This window comes from Fragaria vesca, linkage group LG5 (assembly GCF_000184155.1).
Source record: "Fragaria vesca subsp. vesca linkage group LG5, FraVesHawaii_1.0, whole genome shotgun sequence".
Lineage (NCBI taxonomy): Eukaryota > Viridiplantae > Streptophyta > Magnoliopsida > Rosales > Rosaceae > Fragaria > Fragaria vesca.
Window position 1 is genome coordinate 21,488,718 of NC_020495.1, and position 19,734 is coordinate 21,508,451.

The 19,734-nt window shown below is 38.7% G+C and overlaps 1 protein-coding gene across 1 annotated transcript; it reads right to left on the bottom strand.

The window, feature by feature from the left end:
- Nucleotides 1–9,404: 9,404 nt before the first annotated feature.
- Nucleotides 9,405–10,213, bottom strand: LOC101308767 (abscisic acid receptor PYR1-like). The gene has a single exon (XM_004300193.1). The coding sequence runs from the start codon at nucleotides 10,121–10,123 to the stop codon at nucleotides 9,497–9,499; it is 627 nt and encodes a 208-aa protein (XP_004300241.1). The 5' UTR covers nucleotides 10,124–10,213; the 3' UTR covers nucleotides 9,405–9,496.
- Between the last annotated feature and the right edge of the window lie 9,521 nt (nucleotides 10,214–19,734).

A 19,734-nucleotide genomic window follows, 5' to 3' on the forward strand; every position in this document is an offset into this window, starting at 1 on the left:
GGATAGATTTTGCTGGTAATTGCCAAACTCGTTTTCCCAAAGGGAAATCCTATTCCAAGTGTCAAGGCTGCTAGTTATTATAGAATAGACACATTCTTGATCAGTTGATGTGCATATGTGCAGGATGACTATCTTGGTGAACTGCAGGCAGTATCTTCAAAGATCAGTATGTATATGACTGGCCCTTTGAAGTCTACATCACAGGTGAACTAGTGAAAGTGAAGTTTAAAGCTCGCTTTTTTTTTTTCCTTTTTTGAGAAGGAAGCTGAAAGCTCGCTTGAATGCAAATGGGATTGTGTCTATAGACTATAGAGTTGGCAAGTGTTTTGGAAGAGAAAGAAGTTCATGGGGTTCTAAAGGTAACAAAAGTACGTGTGCCATTAGTTTTCTGAGGAATGACTGAAGCAGATGTGCAAAAGGCCAGTAAGAAAGAGTTTGAGATGGCTTCACAAGATCGACTATCAGAGACTTGAGCATCATGGAATATAAATGAAACTTATTGAGACTTCTAAGGAATATAATCCCAGTTAGTCATGTTTTCATTATCTACATTGATGTAATTGATTGTATAGCACATTCCTTGTCGATAAATTAGCTAGAATAGCTAGAATCAAGGAGATAACTCCTCCTCCGGTCCCTTTCTGTATATATGTTGTACTCGATGATATGATCAATACAACAAAGTATTCTAAACCAATATCATTCTTATTATGGTATCAGAGCCAACGCGCTCTTGAAATCCCCACCAAACACAAAAACTCTAAATCCAAATCCTTGTCGAAAACATGACAGGAGAAGAACGAAAAGCCGATGCAAATTCATCATCGAAGGCTCCGGCATGGGAAAACATCAATCATCCTCTATACATCCATCACTCGGATCAACCAGGAGCAATTCTTGTTCCACAATCACTCGAGAAAGACAATTTCAGTGCCTGGATCGATAGCATGAAAGCGGCACTCCAAATCAAAAACAAAATAGGGTTAGTTGATGGAACTCTAACCAAACCCGTGAAGAATCCGGATGAGCAAAATCAATGGAACCGATGCAACATCCTTGTCAAAACATGGCTGCTTGGATCAATGTCAAAGGATATTTCAAAGAGCTTTTCTCATTGCAAGGACGCAAGGACCGTGTGGCTTGAATTGTACGAAAGGTTTGGACAAACTAATACCGTTCAACTTTTCCATATTGAGAATGCTATACATGATTGCGTACAAGGCTCCTCTTCGGTTACATCCTTCTTCACCCAACTCAAAAGCCTTTGGGATGAGAAGGAGGCACTCTGCAATTTTCCTGGTTGTGTTTGTGATGCAGGAAATGAGTTGAAGTCTTATATTGAGACACAGAAGATCATGAAGTTTTTAATGGGTTTGAATGATGAATTTGCCACAAGCCGAAGCAACATAATTGGCATGGATCCCCTGCCTTCATTGAACAAAGCCTATTCTATGGCTCTCAGGCATGAAAAGCAGGTTGCTGTTTCAGCAAACAAGGCAGCGCTCCATCCTTCTGAGTCCACTGCTTTCTACGCGCAGCAGCAGCGTGGCAATATGACCCCGAGCGAGCCCCTTGCATCGCGTCATGCAGCACACCAATCTGATTTAGCAGTGCGTGCACAAGAGCCTCTGGTTAAACCTTTTGCAGGTCATGCGCGTAAAACAGCGCGTTCTTCAAGCAATTATGACTGGAAGCAGGGATGTGAAAAATGCAACAGGACCAATCATTCAACTGAGAATGGCCCATCTACGTTGTACAATTTGCAACTGGAAAGGGCACACTTCTAAAACATGCCGACAGCTCCTACGTTGCTCATACTGCAATTTCAAAGGACATACTTATGACGAATGTCGCAAAAGAGAAGCTCCTCAATCTGGAGAAGGAAGCAGCCGTGCTAATCACATCTTGGCAGCCTCTATAGGGTCTGCCTCCTTTCCATTCTCACAAGAAGAATGTGCTCGATTGAGAGAGATTTTGGATAGCAATCAGGCCTCAACTCAAGCTGGTAACATTGCCAATTATGAGGAACTGGTAAGGCTGCCTCTCTCGCCAATACTTGTTGTCATTCACCAATATGGCTTCTAAACAGTGGTGCAAGTGATCATATTATCTGTGATGACAAATTTCTTACTTCAAAACAATTGGTCATGAATTATACTATGCGACTCCCATCTGGTTCATCTGTTCTTGTTACATACATTGGAACTGTGTTATTTTCATCTCACTTAAAGCATGAGAAAGTGTTATGCGTGGCCTCCTTTTATCTGAACCTAATATCTGTGAGCAAATTGGCTCGTGATTCATTATATGTAACCATCTTTCTGAGGCAAATTTGTATTGTGCAGGACCTACGATCGGGGAGGATGATTGGGACAGGGACTGAGAAGGAGGGAGTCTATTGCCTTGATTATCACCAGAAAGGAACGTGCAATGTGGCTCAAGTTCAAATGCAAAATCTTTGGCACCAAAGGCTGGGTCACCCATCACAACGAGTGTTGTCATTATTTTCTTTTTCCAAAAACTTTTCTGCACCAAATAATTGTTTGATTTGTCCTCTGGCCAAACAAACTAGACAACCATTTTCTTTAAGTACTACTTCTAGTAAAGATTGTTTTGAATTGATTCATGTTGATATTTGGGGAGGTTATCATGTTCCTTCACTCACTGGTGCACAATATTTCTTGACCCTTGTTGATGATTATTCATGGGCTACCTGGGTCTCTCTCATGAAACAGAAATCTGAAACACGTCAACTTCTTGTTAGTTTTGTTCATTTGGTCGAAACACAGTTTGATAAACGTGTCAAAGTCATCAGGAGTGATAATGGTCCCGAGTTTTCTATGCATGAATTTTATGGGTCAAAGGGTATTGAACATCAAACCACATGTGTCAATAATCCCCAACAGAATAGGGTTGCTGAAAGAAAGCATCGTCACCTCTTAAATGTGGCTCGTGCTCTTCTTTTTCAAGCCAATTTACCAAAAAGGTTTTGGGGTGATGCCATCTTAACGGCCAGTTATCTCATAAATCGAACATCGACTCCACTCTTAAATGGCAAAACCTCTTTTGAATGCCTTTTCTCAAAAGAACTGACATATGATCATCTTAGAGTTTTTGGGTGTCGATGTTTTGTTTCCACACATCCCTCCAAGCCAAGCAAATTCGATCCCAGGTCAGTTGAATGTGTTTTCTTAGGTTATCCTCATGGTAAAAAGGGTTATCGAGTTTATGATGTCAAAGGAAAGAAAATTCTCTTTTCTCGTGATGTTATTTTTTTTAGTCTGATTTTCCCTATTGAAACCAAATCTCAAATTCTCCTACTTTCTCTCCACAATCAAATCCTGATCCTCCTATTTCTTCTTCTCAAACTGATCCACTCTTTCGTTCCTTTGATTATGGGGAATCAAATCATGCACAGGAAAATCTCAATTATGCCGAAATACATTCTTCTCCCCATCTCATTAAGAGTTCACCCGAAAACCCTACTACCATATCCACTGATATTACTGCCTCATCCATCGATAATTTTTCCAATCCTATTCTTCTGTCATCTTCAATTCATCCAAATTCTTCGGTCAATCCCAACTCTTCCGCTACCAATCAATCTGATCAAAACATTTCTCTCTTCAAACATATCTTTTCCTTCACAAAACACATCTTCCTCGTCCGATATTTCTACTCCTCCATCTCAACCTCCACAACAACGTTCTACTCGGACTACACGAACATCCAGCCTATTGCAAGACTTTCACATCGAGGCAACTCTCCCCTCACGTAGTGTTCCACCATCTTCACGGACCGAGGTCTCAAGTATGGTTCATTCCATCTCAAATGTGTTGTCTTGTAATAGACTATCTCCTACACATTAAGCCTTTATTGCTGCACTAACTATGCACCGCGAGCCTACATCCTTTTCACAAGAAGTTGTTGATCCTAAATGGCGTCAGGCCATGCAAGATGAAATTCGTGCATTGCAAGCTAATTGCACTTTGAGCCTTGTAACACCACCAACAAATAAACGTCCTATCGGCTGCAAATGGGTGTTCAAAATCAAATACAATCCGGACGGTAGTGTGGAACGATATAAAGCTCGCCTTGTTGCTAAAGGCTACAGTCAGGTTGAAAGCATTGATTACCGTGAGACTTTTGCGCCTGTTGCCAAGCTAACCACAGTCAGAATTCTTCTTAGTTTGTCCTCACTCCAAGGTTGGCATCTTCACCAACTTGACATCAGCAATGCTTTCTTACATGGAGATCTATATGAGGATGTGTACATGCAACTTTCTCCTGGTTTTGGAGGAAAGGGGGAGACACGAGTTTGCAAATTACACAAGTCGTTGTATGGACTTAAACAAGCATCAAGATAATGGTTCATCAAATTGTCCAATGCTCTCATGGAAGCTGGTTTCCACCAATCTTGGTCAGATTATTCTTTATTTACCAGAAATCATAAAGGTCACTTTACTGTTCTATTGGTATATGTTGATGATATCATTCTAGCAGGAAGCCATCTTGATGATATAATAAGTGTGAAAAGTTATTTATCTGATAAATTCAAGGTGAGAGATATGGGAGTATTGAAATACTTTCTTGGCATAGAAGTTGCTCGTTCCAAGCAGAGAATTGTTCTAAGCCAACGAAAATATGCATTGGAGATACTAGAAGATTCAAGTTTTCTTGGAGCTAAGCCTACTACTTTTCCTATCGAGTATAATAGCACTCTCACACGAGGAGAAGGAAAGTTACTGTCTGATCCATCACAATATCGACGATTGGTAGGAAGGCTAATATATCTCACCATCACAAGACCAGACATTGTGTATGGGGTTCATATTCTCAGTCAATTCATGGACAAGCCAAGAGAACCACATTTAGAAGCTGCACATAAGGTGCTTCGGTATCTAAAACAAACGCCGAGGCAGGGTCTACTTCTACCATCCAGAGGAACACTACAATTAAGGGCCTATTGTGATGCAGATTGGGCTAGATGCAAGGACACCAGAAGGTCAGTCACTGGCTATTGTATTTTTCTTGGTGATGCATTTATATCTTGGAAAACAAAGAAGCAACTACGGTGTCTAGATCCAGTGCAGGAGCCGAGTACAGGTCTATGGCCTCTACTTGTTGTGAGATTACATGGTTGCAAAACATCTTGAAAGACTTAAATGTCAAAGGTATGCAACAAACATTACTATTTTGTGACAATCAAGCTGCCCTCTATATAGCATCCAATCCTGTTTTCCATGAACGCACAAAACATATTGAGATTGATTGTCATGTTGTGCGTGAAAAGATCCAAAGAGGACTTGTTAAGGCTGCCCATATTCGAACATCAGAACAACCTGCTGATATGTTCACCAAACCGCTGCATCCTAAACAATTCATAAAGTTGTTAAGCAAGTTAAGTGTAATCAATATACACTCTAACTTGAGGGGGAGTATTGAGACTTCTAAGGAATATAATCCCAGTTAGTAATGTTTTCATTATCTACATTGATGTAATTGATTGTACAGCACATTCCTTGTCGATAGATTAGCTAAAATAGCTAGAATCAAGGAGATAACTCCTCCTCCCTTTCTGTATATATGTTGTACTCGATGATATGATCAATACAACAAAGTATTCTAGACCAATATCATTCCTATTAAAACTTGTATCCTATATGCTTCAGTTCGATTTGATTCGGTTGCACTTATCTTTCGCAGTCTTCTACATATGATCTGTATAATACAAACTTTGTTGCATTATGAAGTGAAAGAACGCAATTTTCTTCCTCTGCAAGCAAGAAAGACTATGATTAGCATGCATTAAACTGCAAATGAGGCATCCGGACCAATTGAGCTTAGCCGTAAACTTATAATACTTGACTCCGAGTTATCTTCTCTATGAATCCTCAACACATATATTGAGCTAGCACAGCTATCTTACATTTACTTAAGCATGCTAGCTACCAATGTCCCCTCAAACATAATGATTGTGTATAATGGTAAATGGATTATACGTAATGATGAACTCCAATTCCACATTTGCTTTAGAATTTTATGCTACTAGTCATGATAAAAATGGGAACATAGGGAGCACATTGTCAACAAAATATAGATATACCAACCTTCTCTAGCATCTCAACCCCATTATTTATACACAAGAAACACTTCATTTAATTGTCAAGTTGCAAGTTGCATATATATCATCTTTCCGGCTTACTAAAGCCAAGCAAGTCGCTTTCATTCCTGGTGCTCTTCACGTGGTATAACCAAAGCTTAGCAGTTAGCACTATCAAATCACAAAAATCATCCGATGCTTGTTCATAATTTTAGTTAGAGATTTTTGTTTACGGTTTAACACGGTGAAGATAGATATAAACAATTGTTTGGGGGGGGGGGGGGGTTTGGGACCGCTACTGTTTGCATACCACACCTTATTGGCAAATAATTCTTCAATAAACATGTAAACAAAACGGGCGCGAATGATAGTATAAAATGACCGTTATATTATATTAGACGTTTTTCTCATACAATATCACCAGCAGATATTGAATCAATTATAACTAGTTGATCAATCAAAAATCAAATACACAATATATAGACGCTCAATCACAAGTAAGCCATGTGGTTTTTAACTTCCTGTGTTGAGTCTTAAGAGGAGACTGAAGAAGATTTTCATCTTGTAAAATTGTGTCTTTCTCATCACGTCAATTAAAGAATAACATACAGTGCAACATACAGTGCAACATACACGTCAATTCCAGGATTGACTAATTCATACTAAGCATAGCGACAATGATCAAGCGGTTCTTCATTTTCCAAATCACTGTAACATAATTTGAGCTACTGCAATAACGTCGTAAGATATATTTGGAACACTTTTCTACAAGTTCTATAAGAATTTTTTTTTTTTTGTAAAAGTACACGTTCTATTAGATTGTACCAACTGTATTAGCTCAGAAAGTGCTATAGGGTGTGGATATACCGTATACGAGTATGATACAAATCTGTATCAAATCCAATTTGAATTATTCAAATGAAAAAGAAAATTTCAAAAACGCAGGGAGCAAAGTCAGAAGATGTTGATGTGGTATACCCAAAAAAAAAAACATGTCAGAAGATGTTGACAAAAATAGCCAACGGGATTCAGCCACGTCGCATACCCTAACATGCACATCAATTCCAAAGCCCACGTTGACTAACTGGCCTCTCACATTAACGCCAATCACATGCGGACCGCTACACAGTCCTACTGCTACGCCGCCACCTCAACCAACCACTCATTAAATTTTGCGGCAGTCCCCATAATTATATGTAATTATTAGAGATTCCACAGCCCGAAGAAGATGGTTATTACCATATAAGGAAATTTCGAGTGTCATCTTCAATTCTTAACCTTAACCCAAAATAGTAAAAGAGAAACAGTTAAAACAGTTAGGTCGTACCAAGAGAGAAATGCACCTCTTCGTTTTCTACCCGTCTCAGAGCTTTCACGAATTCTGGACCATTTCTGGTCGTTGTATGTTTTTTTTTTTTTTTTTTTTTTTCTTGAGAGGGCTCAGGTCATTTTCTTAATTTTTGTTGTATTCACGCATTTCATTCTCAATTACCACCACCGTATTCACGAATTTCACATGTATCATGACTTAATCACTTAAAAATTGTGTTGTGTTTTGCCTAACGGATTAGTCATTAGACTTAATAAGCTTTTAAGATACCGCAATCTTAAATATAAAAAATAAAAAATAAAAAACGGTAAGAAAAATAAAATGGACAAATTATGATTGCCTAACACAATGACTCCAACATATATAAACACACCCACTTGGTACAACCTTATTATTACTAATGTCTTTTTTTTTTGCGTCAATATAAATAGAGAAATTTTATCCACACATCCTTAAATACTTGATACACATACCTTACTTAATTGACCACTAATCTTATTTCTTGTTTAATCAATTTACTAGATACACCACCCCAAACTACCAATTCTACCCACAGACTTCATAATATAAACAAATATCAAAATTATTGAGTTTGATTTTTATTTTTTTTATCTTATCAATCACGAAAGCTAGCTAGCTTGTATATCATAATCATATTGCATATGTTTTGTTTATCAAGATAAACACAATGATTCTTTTATCTTTTCTTCTTTCAATTGATCATCATGAAACAATTCTTCTAAAATGTATATATCATGAAACAACACGTACAAACATATGAAGGAAATTTCAACTAGGGGTTATATATATGGTATTCTTGTTTGTAGAAGGATATGCCCATTATTGTTTATATCAAAATGATTTTCATATGAATAGTATGAATACGAACAATCATAAGAAACCTCAATGTACGATTCGGTAGTTAACTTAGAGTTTTTCAACTTGATCTATAACAAAATTAATTTTCTAATTAAATTTCTTATTCCAGTATGTATGACTTTTTAGTCATTTTGATTACCCCTAAAATATAATTTTAAATGTTGAAAGATTAGGGTGTGTATTAAGTATTTAGAAATGTGTGGATAAAATTTCTCATATAAATGATTTTCGTCCCAAAGAGACAGACAAGTGATAAGGACGGGGGAGTGGAAGCTGCTGAGATTCTGATACTATTATTAGTAAAAATCAACTGCCAACCTCGTGAAATATGTCAGTTCCTTCACTTCATTGAAACTTGCTCAGCATCACCCTTCTTCTTATACTCTCTTTTCCGGTCAGTACACCAAACCTTGAGACATTGTTTCTTTTACCATATATATATATAAATTAAATGTCTTAACCCAAATTCAGTGGATGCTGCATTGTGATTGATCAGCACTTTCTTTTTGTGAGAAAAGATGTGATTAGCACTTGTAGGACAGAAGCCCATTTTTAGCAAAAAGCTAAAAGCATAGATTCCAATCTCCTCTAGGAAAATTTTTAGTGAACATTAGACAAGTGTAGGTATGATCCATCACTTGGTATCATTTGGTTTGGTAATATATAATAATTTGATTTAGTTATATAAGTATTGTAGTTATAAATTCTCAATTGTCGATAAAAGACAAAAACAAAATGAGAAAAACAAAGAGAATGAGATTGGTTTAGTTAAAACATGCTAGACTTCGATTAGTACATTGGAGAACACTCATTGGTCGTTGAATTTCAATTAATCACATCAGGTCATTCAAAAGACAAATGTATTTTGCAAAAACTAAAATTTCAAGGCAGAAAGAATGCAATGACACATTTGGAGTCTTGAGTTGCTACCCAAATTGCTGAACCCAAAATATTCACATGCAAATCCTCAACTGTACACACATTGACTGAACAGCCCCTCACAATCCCCGTATGCCCCAAACCACAGCATTCCGGTCAATCCATTAAAACCAAGGACATTTTCGTCATTCAAACAACTAAAAATAACCACACAGAGAGAGAGAGAGAGAGAGAGAGAGAGGAGGAGATACAAAATAGAAACAAACGCCAAAATAAAACTGCCATTTTTGTTTTAACACAGAAACTCAGACCTGGGAGTTAGCGTCACCGTCACGGGCCATGGCTTCCGTCACCGACGCCAGCTTCTGCAGATTCAACCTCACCACCGTATCCGCGAACAGCCGCGTGTCCTCCTCGCTGTTCCCCTCCGGCACATCCACCACGTACGATTCCAGAACAACTGTCCAGATCCTCCCGTCGCGCTCAAACCCATGCACGGTGGTCACCGACCGGTAATTCCTCAACCTGTGCTCCCCTCCTATAATACTGAAACCAGTCACGTGCCTCTCCTCGTCCAGCAAGTCCAGCCTCTCCGTGCTCGTCGCCGCCGGCAGCCCGGAAATTACATTCACGTCCCTCGTGCATCCCACGCTCATTACGAAGCCTTCTTTCACTGTGCAGCTCCGGATGAAGTGCTTGTACGTCTGCGGCTTATCGAACCGCCTCACCACCTTCCACACCGTCTCCAGCGGCGCGTGGATTCGCTGCGCGAGTAGGGAGGAGCAATGGCCAGGGCCCACACGGTAGGTGTGGAACTCGGCCACGACGGGCTTGAGGTCGTCGAACTCGGACTGGGTCAGTCCAGAGGGGACTGTGAGGTGATGCTGCGAGCTCTCCGGGTCTTGCTCCGCCGCCGATGATGGTTTCTCCATTGGTGAAAGAGAGGAAGAGAGAGGAAGAGAGAAGAAGAAGAAGAAGAAGAAGAAGAAGAAGAAGGGGGTTGTGAGTTGTGACGTTGGGTTGTGAGGGGTGTAGTTAAATGGGGAAGGGATTTTGTAGGATGTTAGGGGTAAAATGGGGAATTGAGGTGGGTTTTTATTGAAAAGGGTATTTTAAGCGTAAATGGGAAGGTGTCAACTTGGTGATGCAGACAGGTGGCTTCTCTAGCTGACCTGGCTTAGCTGCAAGCCGCCGCGTTCTGTCCCTTTTTCTTTTTTTTTAAATGTTTTTCTTTTTAATTTTTCAAGTTTTGTTGCTCCACAACGACCAGAAAAAAAAAAGTTTTGTTGATCCATGAATGTTGAGAAATTTTTCAGTGTTCCGTAGAAGCACGTGGCATTATACAGTGGTTCTCTGTACCTATAAGATGCTGACATGTGAAAATTTTAACACGTCAGTTAATTACACGTGTATAATCAATTAAACTTCTGAGATTTTGCCGTTAAGTTACAGTCATAAACTGCAAAAACATCCATCTCATCCATAATCAATAGAAAAGAATTTTTGCAGCCATAAGTTTGCTTCAATTTATTACGGGATTTGCAGGTTAATAGTCTTCAATCCAAGAGCTTTTCAAATTTGTGAGAAGGAATAAGGGTGATAGTAAATCACAACAAGTTTTTGTATTTGGATAGAAGATGAAGAAATTTCATCTGGGTTGTGTACGTCCTGTATGGGTCTCCAACCTGAAAGAATGGCGTGTGGGTTTTGTGTAATCTGAAATTTAAATGGTGGGTGGCATCTTCTGAAATCTGGGTTGTGCGCGTCCAAAATACATCCTATGCTCATATTTTGTTTTTGTCCATATTACCAGTACGAGTGATCTCCAACCTTAACAATCGGGATATATGTGTGGGTTTTTGATGACTTTTTGGCAACTAGTTATAACAAATCATACACATATCAGATCAATTTCTCTTCTTCGATTCATATCAAAGAATAAAGATTATCGAAGTCAGAGGAACAAAAAAGGAGAAAAGAAAAGATGTTTGCAGATCTGGGTATCTATCAACCCCTTAACATTTGCAAATATGGATATCTATTCGATTTGAAAACTTTATTTTCTCTTACCTTGCTTTTTCAGAACCTGATCAATCTGTGATTCTTTTGTTTATGACGGCAAGAAAAAAAAAGACGTGGTTAGTTTGTTGTTAACTGACGTGTCAAAATTTCCACATGTTAGCATCTTATAGATACGGAGGACCACTGTACAATGCCACATGATTCTACAGGAGCACTGAAAAATTTCTCATGAATGTTAGACCAAAAATAAAAATAAATTTGGTTTATATATAGGTTCGACTGCCCTAGTTCAACGGTTTCAATTTATCTCGATCTTTGTCAAAAAAAATTTACCTCGATCGAAAACGAAACTGTTCTTCTAAAATTGTTTGGTTTGGTTAGGTTCGGATGTATTATTTAGTATTTACATTTCGTGTGGAGCGGATTCAGTGCACCATGATGCACTTAAACCACTTCATATTAGCAAACGTCCGTTAGTTACAAAAAAAAATTCTAACAAGAGTAAAAACCTAAGAAACAACGATTCATCTGCCTCTAGGGCTGGGCATGGACGGGATGAGACGGAATTAAGGTCATCCCACGGCCCGTCCCCCTAATCCCGTCCCAGACATTGCACACGGGACGAGATCGGGACAAGCCTTACGTTTTTAAGACTTGATCTCACGCAAGTCTCGTCCTAGACTGGACCGAGACGGGACATGCCTAATCCCGCCATCCCAGCCCAATATCAAAAGCCCAAACTAGAAAATAAATAAATTAAAAAATTTGATGATCTGACAGAGATACACATATATAACATGGTTCTACATCAATTAGACAATTACTCAATTACATAACCTGAGTACCTGATAGTGATACCAATAAATATTACACAATATGAATCCATAATCCATAACTAGAATTAAACTAGAGTAACAATACAAGTTTCTTTAAGCTGCTCCAAATACAAACATTTTCAAATCTAATCATCGATGACAATACCGGTTGCAACAGACTTCCCTTTCCCTTTAACTTTTGCAATTGGAGGTGGACAATTGTTCTTATTTGAAGCAGTGCTCTCATGCTCTGTAAAAATGAAAGAGTTAGTCCATACACATCTCTCATAGGAACAAACTGTACGATGTCTCTTGTAGCTACACGAACTGTTGAACTAGATAATCACTGTCCATTATCAGCATCGAAAACTGCCAAATACAAGATTCACATGGGCATTCAGAATTTTAGTTGTTGAAATTCCAACATATGTAGCATAAGGAGAAAGAGATGACTCGTAAAAAGAAACAAAAGCATACCTCCATTTGTTTAAAATCCGCTCTTCCTACTCCAACTATTAGAATTGAGAGGGGAAGATCAGATGCCTTCACCAAAGCTTCTGTTGTTTCCTTGAGGTCTGTAAGGATCCCATCCTATAAAAGGTGGCATTTATGTTACCTCAATAAAAGAGATCTCACATAAAACAAACGCTTGCAAATAAAATTCATCCTTCTCTTACCGTTATAATCAACAACACATAGTACTTATTGTTGCTGTGGAATAGAGAATTGCCAGTAATCTCTGCAGTCGTGTAGGGCACTGGCAGAAGCAGTCATTATGCCTTCAACTCCTTCAACTCCTTCAACTCCTTCAACCTAAATAAATGAAACAATCACCCAACATAAAAAAATTCATTGGTCAATGACTTGGTATGTAAGTTTGCAAACCAGAGTAGAATGCCATATGTGAGGAACCAGACTTTTAATCTACCTCAAAGCCTGTTGCAGTTCCATCCAAGTTAAAACAGTGCAACACAGACCCTTCAGCTGTCCTTTCTCCAAAGCCCAAGCAGGAAAACGTTTATCAGCATCATAAAACTGAATAACTTCCCCAACTTTTGTTATTGCCTGCGAAATGCAAAAATAAACTTGATTACATTTGCAGATACCGCTTGACTATTACTCACATAAGATACCTTCTATGGTTATTTCTTTAAATCAAAGAACACATATTGTGTTGCATGTTGTTGATACCTAAAAATGTAAACATGTTTTTTTTAGAGACTTAAGGTCAACGATCAGGCTTAGAGCTAATATGAGGCCTGGATCCAAGTCGTTTGGTCTGCCTCGAGCGACTTGGGGCTTGGTACAAAATCTCTAAGCCACGGCATGACATGTCCAAATTATAGGAGGAGGTCACTAAAGCCATGACAAGCCTACACAAGGCCCATTTGGGAGTCAAGCCAAGTCATGCCATGCTCGTTTATGCTCAAGCTTATTATGACATGCCCATTTATGCCCAAGCCTATTATGACATGCTCATTTATGCCCAAGCCTATTTAGGACGAGGGAGGCAAGCCCACGCCATGACGTTTATGCCCAAGTCTATTATGATATACTCATTTATGCCCAAGCCTACTATGACATGCTCATTTATGCCCAAGCCTATCTAGGACGAGGGAGGCAAGCCCACGCCATGACCTACTATGATATGCTCATTTATGCCCAAGCCTACTATGACATGCTCATTTATGCCCAAGCCTACTCCTTTTATCTATCTAGGATGTGGGAGGCAAGCCACGCCATGACGTGCCCAAATCTACTCGAGGCCCATTTAGAGTTAAGCCAGGCCATGCCATGAGAGTTTATGTTTAAGCCTACTCCCTCTATGACACGTGGTTTCTCATGGACACGCTTCAATGACCATATGCCCGCTCATTTCATACATGTGTTAACACACGCTAAGTACAGTTGCGCACAAGCATCGTAGATGGTATACCGAAATCCATCTATTACAACATGCCACGCGGCTAGCCATTAATGTGGACCCAAGACACTAGGCCAAATGGGGCTTATTAGTGGGTTGTGGTGTGGAAGGACACAGGGTTTTGCAAGGCCTATGGAAGCCAAATATCAAGTGTCCGAGACATCTTGGGAGTCAAAAGATCAAACTTGAATTTGAGTTTCCCGCACATAGGCATGTAACGGATACCTCATCTCATCACCCAATGCCTCCTTTAGACATAGGATACTAGCATCACAAGTCACCTCAGGCCAAGCCACCTCAGACCTGAGTGCCTGTCTCCACAACTTTCACCTCATAAGCTTAAGGCAAACTCAAGGCCTCATGTTTCGTCCGGACCCCTTAACCAAAAATAGTTAGATAAGAAATCGAGAGCGGGTGCTTCAAAACCTCTGCGACCTTTACGTTTTTTTAGCTTAAGGCTTGAACGATGGTAGTGAGAAGGAGGGTTCTGACCTTTGCTAAAATTAGAGTCACGGGTCACTTTTTACCCTCAGTCTTCGACCTCCATTTTATTTAAAGGAAGCTACAGTGGGATTGAGACACAACACCTACAGGCAAAAACCACTACCAAACTCCCAAAAACCACTACCAAACTCCTCATGCTTAACCGTCTCTAGACCACCATCATCATACCTCTCCTTCCAGACATCCTAGATCATCACCACCATACCCATTCTCCTAAACACCTTCAGACACCTCTAACCACCACCACCATATTTTACAATCCCTCACCCACATTTGATGAGCATGCATTCTGTTACACTTGCAAGATCCTAGCTCCCACACCATACACACTACTAAGTCCTCTCAGTATTGATATTACACACGCTTGGAGCCTCTCCATCACTCTCCATCACAACAAAGTCTATCTTAGGAAGACTTTGGGCCTAGTCTCGTAACCCTAAAGGGGAAGATTGGATCACCAAGCCCAACAACAGTAAGCTCTTAGATCCTCATTCAATTTCTACCCCAACACATGTTATCACACATTTGTTAATTACTACAATATAACCAAAGTCTTAGTTATTAAAGCACCACATTTGCTAACCGGCCATACGGATCAATGTAGTGCAACGAATCAGGTTTTCGAGGATCTCCATTTGAAGTTGTGACAAAATTTAGTATCAAGGCATGCAAATAGATTGGAATGATAAACATTTCAATAGTCCCACTCAATTCTTACCAGTAAAGTCAACAGCAACCATGAAGTTAAGCTCAAACCCACTGGAAATATAATCGACAAAGCTGAACTGGTGCTTCTCATTAAATTGATCCACAAACAACTGACCCTTTGACAACTGCAACACCATATTATTAACAAATAGTGAGTACATTTACATGTATGCTACAACACCATATCGTACAATTCCTAAGAGACATCGTACAATTTGTTCCTATGAAGCAGTGCTCTCATGCTCTGTAAAAATTTGATTACCGGTTTTTTCATTTATAGATATCATCAAAAAACATATAATACAGGAGGAATGATCTTGCTTGACGAGCTCCGAGGCGAGGAGGAATCGGGAGGTGAGGTTAACGGAGGCAAGGAGGAAGCGGGAGCCGAGGCAAGGAGGAATCGGGCGATGAGGTTAACGGGGGCGGTAGAGGAGTTCAAGGAGAACTTCGGTAGAGTGGGATTGAGGTTTGGCTGGATTGGGATTTAGGGTTCATACTGCTTCAGTGCTTCACGTTTTTGGGATGAAAGAGAAACTAAAAGAGGAACTGAAAATGAGATGAGGTAGTATCAGGGTTCAAAAATGAAAGGTTGAGATCAAAACATCTAAAAAAATCAACGGCTTAGATTAGTCTATATTTTACACGGGATGGGACGGGTCTGACGGGCCTCAACTTTTCAGTCCCGCGTCCCGTCCCGTTGTTTCTCTACGGGACGGGTCTAGTGTTTTTAGACTTAGATCCCGTCCCTTCCCGTCAAATTTCGAGACAAGATCAGGATTTAGGTTTTTTATGCCCACCCCTATCTGCCTCTCTCCCTCTTCCCCAAAACCAGCTTCTCCAGTAATCAACCTTGCATATATCATCATTCCTTTGTATTTATATGATTCTCTTTATATACACCATTTCCAGATTTGCTTCTTCTTCCCCCAACCTTCATTGCTTCCCATTGTTTTCTAAACCCATAAGTATAGTAGTATAGTAAGATCCAACCATGACTCATCCCCGTCGTTTATGTGATTCTGATAGCCGACGTCGCCAGTGGCTTTGATAGCCGATCGAAGAGATTCGAATTCTCTAATTCAAACCCACGATAACCGGGTCGAAATCCTCCTCTCAATCTGGTCGAAATACTTTCATTCCCCTCCTCTAGTCAGATAACTCATTGTCTTCTTTCAGAAGAGAAATTATTGTTGGATTAGTTTTTTTTTTTTTTAAATTTGATTAGTTTTTTTTTTGCCATGTTGACTATTCTTTTTTATTTTTAATTTTGTTAACGGTGTTTGTATCAATGTTAGTGTTCAGATCAAATGAATGGCTGATATTAAATTATAACATCCGGTTCAAGTGAACCTTTGTGCATATAAAAATCTTCAGATAATTAAGTTTAAGACAATTATGATTTACGATTTACATTTGTTCAATGCGTGATTTCAAAAAATTTTACAACTATCTTTACATATATCAACCCACGATGTTCTAATACTTACGAAACTTGGTCATTAAGAAGAGAATTAATGCATGGTACACATTTTAATGTTAGAACAGAAAATTACGATCAATGCGCTCGAGAGTTGAAAGCTGACACTAGCTAACAGAATCAATTTTCTTTTTTTGACAAATACCACAAATATATATTTTTTTGTTTTCTTTTATTCTTCGATTTTATTGGTTCTTGGCTCAATTAGAACAATCAACAATGAGCATGGCCCCCTATCTGATATTTTATAGTTTGGAGCGTAGAAGATGATAGTGAAGCATAACGAGTAGTGCTATCTTTTCAGGAAGTGGTTGAATGCAAGTATATAATAAACGAGCATCGCATAAGTTGGTTCAGATATGCCTCAACCAAAAAGAAAAATAAATTCAGATATGTACGAATAATGTAATTCTTAGAGAAGAGCTAGGGTTATTCGATCTTCTTGAGTTAGCTGAGCTCAAGAGGAGGTTGTTTGTTTTATTGTTGAGGTGAGCAAGACTTGACGGATTATTCCTTAGTCTTCGGAGAGTTTAATATTGTTTGAGAGTATTGGAGCTTGCGTGGATTTCCCTTTCCGAAAGTAAACGTCCCCCTCATTCCTCATCTAATCCAGCTATATATGCAAATTAACCATTCTCGATGGATATACATGGCTACCTGGACTAGGGTGTTGTTTGGTTAGCGGAAAGAAAAGCTGGAAAATTGGTACTGGTATGAACGTTGCATTCGTTCACCACTGAAGAATGTGTTTATAAAGCACTCTTTTGAAGATGTGGTATATTCTGTATGATGATGATAGCTTGACAAGGAGTGAGAATGAAAATATTGATCTTTGCTTCCGTTGAGTTTGTCATCATTTATTTTTTATTTTTGATAAGAGAGTTTGTCATCATTTATTTGCAAAAGGTGAAGTTCGAATGCAATCGATACGTGTATAAAAAAGATGGATTAGCTATCACTTGGACGGTAAGTAATTCTCAAATTTGCCACAACAATCAAACTTAACTGCATGCATGGACACATGCATATAGATCTCAATATAGTGGAGATGACCACGTTCAGTGATTATGATTTAGATTAAATTGCATGCTCAAAACACTTCAGCTCTCGCTTATAGTTTTATTCTTGTAGTCTCAAAGTTTAATCTCCTCATAACGATATTAAGTCATTTTTACAGTCGAACCAAATTATTATCGTTTTATACATATAAAACATGAATTTGTTTGCTATGCGGACAAATACGACATACATACAAATACAATTAAAGAGGGGCAGCAGTGCAGCAGGGGAGATAGTCACCTGAAAAGATGCTATGCATGCTGTATAGAAGAATTTTCCATAGAACACAGACATAAATCCAACTAAGTCTTGCTAGGCAACTTTGCGCACGACTGCTTGCTCCCTCCAATATTTAAATGAGTTTCCTCTTTGGTTATGTGGTTCTTGTTTATTCCTTTAATCATCTTGACCATGTACAAAGTAGAAAAAAGAGGATATTGGATTGGTGCAATTTGTTTAGGATATGCCCCAGTTTCTTCTTTGGTCTTATTCTCTCGCTAATGAATTTTAAATCACCCCATTATAGATTGATAGCTAAGTAATCAATTAATTAAGAACACGGGCTAGATTAATGGCTTGTAATGAGAGATGAGTCGAGCCATGGGAGGCCAGTGATCACATATTAGTTTCATTCTATATTATAACTTAGCTATAGCTGTAGTCACCAATAATTGTCATTTTAAATCTCTGGTATTCGAATCTGGAGCACAAAATTTGATGACCCTCTTTGCGGTTTAGGTAAAGAGAAATGGGAGATCATTCTCCAAGTTCATTTTATATTTCAAAGCAATTTGGAGAGTAGCCTAGAAGATTTGAGAGCACAGCAAAGCAAGAATTGTGTTTTATAATACTTTATTGTTTGATACCGGATTATCGTTCAATGGAAGAAAAGAAACGCTAATAAAATCACAATCACACGCTACTACTATATACCAAGGTTTAGTGATTGGTTAGATACTTTTACAAAGAGATGGGATTAGGTTTATATGAGGTCGACAAAGTAAAGTACATAAGTCACGAGTCGAGGTAAAAAAATCGAGACATCGATTCACCTAATCTTAAATATACTGATACTTCGTTACGTATAAGTGTGATGTTTCTTACGAAAAAATCGAACAAATGGAAACTCATTTTACTCATTTATGTAAGTTTGATCTAGTGTTTCCAATAGGCATACTAGGAAAGTCCTTTAAAGAATAAGGGAAAAATTAAAGACCACATGCTCTCTCGATTTCTTGAAATATTGGGTTTAAAGCAACACAAGAAATATGTAGGCTTGGGTAAAATTAAAGATCGTTCCTATACGTAATACGTCTCAAATGGGATTGCATGGAAATGATTCTAGCTAAAGTAAATCAAAGAGTAAAACGGAATGTTAAATATTGATTATTCTCATGTTTCAATTTCAAGGAAACTAGCTAGAATACTGAAATATTTTTGATTCCGAGCTCGATGATCAATATAGGCTAAAAGAGGAAAGAAGACTAGCAGCCCAACATTTTTAGGTGTGGCCAACTGATGAAAGAGATTCTCTTCTTCCCAGTTTTGAGAGATTTTTCATCCTTATTGGCCCAAGTTATCTTCTTCTTCTTCTTCTTCCTATGTTTCTGTTGAGCAGGAGAACTTGAACTCTTCTTCTGCTTTGGCTCATTCTCTGTATCGGGTTGTTCCTGCACGGTAACGCAAACATTAGTTATTCCAAAGCACCGTTAGAATTCAATTAGAATGTGTTCTAGGAGAATAATTTCATAATTTGATGTGACCCCTAAAAAGCTTCATTCATGAACATTAATTGCAGAAAACCTAGACATCTAGCTAGAAGCTTTATATATGCAAAGCTATGCTGCATGTCATCATCCACTATAGACCACATTTCTATGCATACGCATTATTGCATCCATATCTGTAAGTGCCAAAAGGAAAACCCAAACAAACTAGGAAGTTTCCACATTGAAAGTTTGAAACCAACAATTTGTCGCAGACCTTTTCCAATAGACAGTGTTGATCAGTTACCTGAATTTCAGGCCTAGT

Bases quoted from the DNA above. Each gene is read 5' to 3' on its own strand.
- LOC101308767 (XM_004300193.1), bottom strand. From the start codon at position 10,123: ATGGAGAAACCATCATCGGCGGCGGAGCAAGACCCGGAGAGCTCGCAG.